The 3299-nt window shown below is 38.2% G+C and overlaps 1 protein-coding gene across 1 annotated transcript; it reads right to left on the bottom strand.

Annotated features, from left to right (window-relative positions):
* Positions 1 to 270: 270 nt before the first annotated feature.
* On the bottom strand, positions 271 to 2731 carry LOC110017066 (C-type mannose receptor 2-like). Its single transcript, XM_020711561.3, has 4 exons — positions 2585 to 2731; positions 2105 to 2482; positions 1611 to 1961; positions 271 to 1366 (listed from the first exon to the last, which is right to left on the bottom strand). The coding sequence occupies exons 1-4, from the start codon at positions 2616 to 2618 to the stop codon at positions 1023 to 1025; spliced, it is 1107 nt and encodes a 368-aa protein (XP_020567220.2). The 5' UTR covers positions 2619 to 2731; the 3' UTR covers positions 271 to 1022.
* Positions 2732 to 3299: the final 568 nt, after the last annotated feature.

Raw genomic sequence — 3299 nt, 5'->3', positions numbered from 1 at the left:
ACAGGGAGTAATTCAGGGTAGAACCGCCACTGATCCCAGCGCACCACTCTGTTGGTTCCTCGATGGCCTCAATCACTCCCATATTCTCCTTTGTTTCTAACTCTGCCTTTACTTTGTCATATAAGGGCAAAGGGACTCGTCTGGGCAGCGACAAGGCATAAGGTTTAGCACCTTCTTTGAGTTTTATCTTGTACTCCCCCTTTAGGAGGCCCAGCCCTGTGAACACTCTGGGGTACAGTAAAAACGACATTGAATTCGTGACGAAAACAGAATACTTACATGAATGACTTTTACATTGAATGCAATGGATATAGGCAAAAACAGAGATTCACAAATGCCTTCTCATGAACAATCTAAACACTATTTTAGAGAGAGGAAGGGGGACAGAAAAATTCTGCAATCATTTTACATCTTGATTGTGAAAAATCCTAATTTACAGCAGAATATTAAGCTTGAACATGGGCTTTCATTCAAAGCTAAAAATATGCATTTGAAAAATAAAGGCTGTTTTTTTTTCCTAAAACACGCAAAGTAACAAAAAATATGCTGTTATTTTACTATTTAACCTTACTAACGGCAGCCCATATTAGAAAGACATAAAGTACAAAAATGTTAAGTCTTGCAGTGACATGCTTCAAACAGTAGAGAGCCCTGCAGCCCAAAGATTCGCACCTGCTCCTTCAAAAATAATAAGGATGTTTGTAGTTCAGTTTTCAAAAGTCCATTTACTTTTTTCGTTTTTGTCAATTGTGAAACTAGTACACTAATTTTAATTGTTACATTTTGGGAATTAAATCTTGAGGCAGCTTTATTCAATATCTGTTACTTCGTGTTAATCACAAAGAACAGGACAGAAGTGACAAAGACTACAATTCTGCCAATATTTTACACACAAATCAAAACAAGGCATTATTTGTATGATGTGTTTAAAGTAAAAGATCAGAAAATAACAATCTACAGAACTAACTGCACCAAATCCAACAAACTAGTAAATAAATGACCTGTCATCAGTGAACTGATTTCTACTTTGAACAGAAAAAGTTGAACTTCTCCTCATCATGTTTCTTGAACCACTTGTGTTCTCCTCCTGTCTCCATGGCTCCTGACATGTCACACTCATTCACCTGTTCAGGTGAGTCCCAGTTCTTGTAGTGGACCACCTCATCACTGACCCAGAACCAGAACCCCAGAGAGCAGGTGTAGCGCAGTCCAGTCCACACAAAGGGAGAGGAGGCATTCTTGGTTTTCTCCTGGACCCATCTCTGTTCATCCATGTTAGTGATGGTGACCAGGTCATGGTGGTGATGTCTGCAGTAGTATAAAGCCTCCTCCCAGGTCCTGCTCTCTTTGATCAGGATCACATGATCTGATGAAAGGTAAACGGGAAGAAATTGCAGTTTAAAGGCTTAAAAAACATGTTTTTATTTATGTTAAAATTTTAATAATGAAGAAAACAGAGAACATAAAAAGTCTTCAACTCTAAGACAATAAAGTCTGTCAGTTTCATGGAGATTATGTAAATAATAATTAGGTTTACAGATTAGATTAGGTTTAACTATTTTGTCACTGCACTTGTGTGTACGTCAAAAATATACCAGAGAAGATCTCACCATCATAACAAATGAAATGTTTTTCTTGATCACATCCATCTGTGCTCCACATTCCTTTGTTTGTTAAAACAGCACAACTTTTATCCCTGTCACTCTGTGGATCCCAGTATCTGAAGGAGAAGCTGCTTTCATCTGACCACGCCCACATGTCACTGAACAGACCAATGAAAACACGGGGTATGTTTTGGTCATGCAGCTTCTCCCTAGTCTCACTATACAGGCTTTGGTTCAACTGATCCAGCTGCTGTCGTCCACTGATCAGGTCTGTGTGATTCTCTCTGCAGTAACGCTGAGCGTTGGTCCAGTTCAGAGGCGTCTCTATTAGATGGAATTTCTGAGTTGGATTAGTTTCTGTGGAACAAACACAGAAACATCATGTTTGCACAGGGATTTTCAGCTGTTTTAGTAAACAATAACTGTTGTTTTTCACAAAAAAACTGGACACGACTGTGTTTGATTCTGATGATTTGGAAAAAAAAGATAACTTAACTCACCATTGTAGCAGATAAAACGTTGGTCCATGGTGCAGTACTGGTAATCATCAACCCAGGTCAAGTTCTCCCTTAAAAATACACACAGCTCACTTTCATGATTATTTGGTTCACCATAACTCCAATATGCCTCCTCCTTAATGAAGCTCAGTCCAGGTAGAGACCAGTGCCATGTTTCTTTGCTGTTTGTGTATTTTTTCAAACCAATCCAAGCTGGTCTTTGTTTTGCTGTTTGATTAAGTTTCTTAACATCAGTCATGTTGGTCACTGTGGCCAAGTCAGTGTGATTCTTCCTGCAGTATTTCTGAGCTTCAGTCCAATTCTTTGGGCTCTCAATGTATTTATATTCATACACGTAACATTTAATAAAATACAGCTGACCTGAAACAAACAAACAAACAACATGTTGAGATTATTATTTATGAAGCTTTGTGTTGATTTCAGCTACAGCCTCCAACAGTAAAGCTGCTGCTGTCCACATACCCATCAGAGGGATCAGGATCAGACTCCACTGCATCTTTGCTTCGTCCGCTCAAACTCTTCTTTAACTTCAACTCTGAATGTATGCAGGATGAAGAATCCTGTTTAAACTCTGCAGAAACTCTCTCACAGGTATTTTTCACACAATGAAATCCAAAAACTTTATCTATTTCAATTGTAAAAAAAAAAAATGTTAGTCTTTTATTAAAACAACAACAAGAAAAAAAAAACACTGATAATAAATCCTTATATGTAAATCTTTAGAGTAACTTGAAGGATAAACTGACCGTGGGTGATGTCCTCACTGTGATGATGAACCTTCTGTCTTCAGTCTGATGTGCTGCAGCAGAAAAGACTGCAGTGAGCCACTGATGTGTCTGCATTTGAATATTCAAAAGGGAAAAAGTTTCCATTTGATGCAAACACAGTTTTCACAAACTGAATTCTTGTTTCTGTTGGAAACAAGAATCTGTTTTTGGACAAAGAGAACCAGCAAACAGAGCTGCAGCCAGAAGACATGCAAATATTTGCTTCTTCCTGTTTGAGGTCAGAGCTTTGGGTGAAATTTACATGATGGTGAACTTGCAAACTTTAAAGCCATATGCAAAAAAAAGTGCTTTTCCTATTCTTGATGGATGGAATCACCTCACTCTCAAACTTGAATACTTAATGGAGCAGAAAAAAACCCTGCAGAGCCTGAATCTTAGTCTCAAATGAC

The sequence above is a fragment of the Oryzias latipes genome, chromosome 18 (assembly GCF_053564925.1).
Source record: "Oryzias latipes strain Hd-rR chromosome 18, Olatipes_Hd-rR_3.1".
NCBI classification, from domain to species: Eukaryota; Metazoa; Chordata; class Actinopteri; order Beloniformes; family Adrianichthyidae; genus Oryzias; species Oryzias latipes.
Note: the sequence above shows the minus strand (reverse complement) of the source record. Positions and strands in the feature narration are given on the sequence as shown.

Bases quoted from the DNA above. Each gene is read 5' to 3' on its own strand.
- LOC110017066 (XM_020711561.3), bottom strand. From the start codon at position 2,618: ATGCAGTGGAGTCTGATCCTGATCCCTCTGATGG. The intron at 1,962-2,104 runs GTGAGTTAAGTT...TTTGTTCCACAG, and splicing joins ACGTTTTATCTGCTACAATG to AAACTAATCCAACTCAGAAA. The intron at 1,367-1,610 runs GTGAGATCTTCT...ACCTTTCATCAG, and splicing joins ACATTTCATTTGTTATGATG to ATCATGTGATCCTGATCAAA.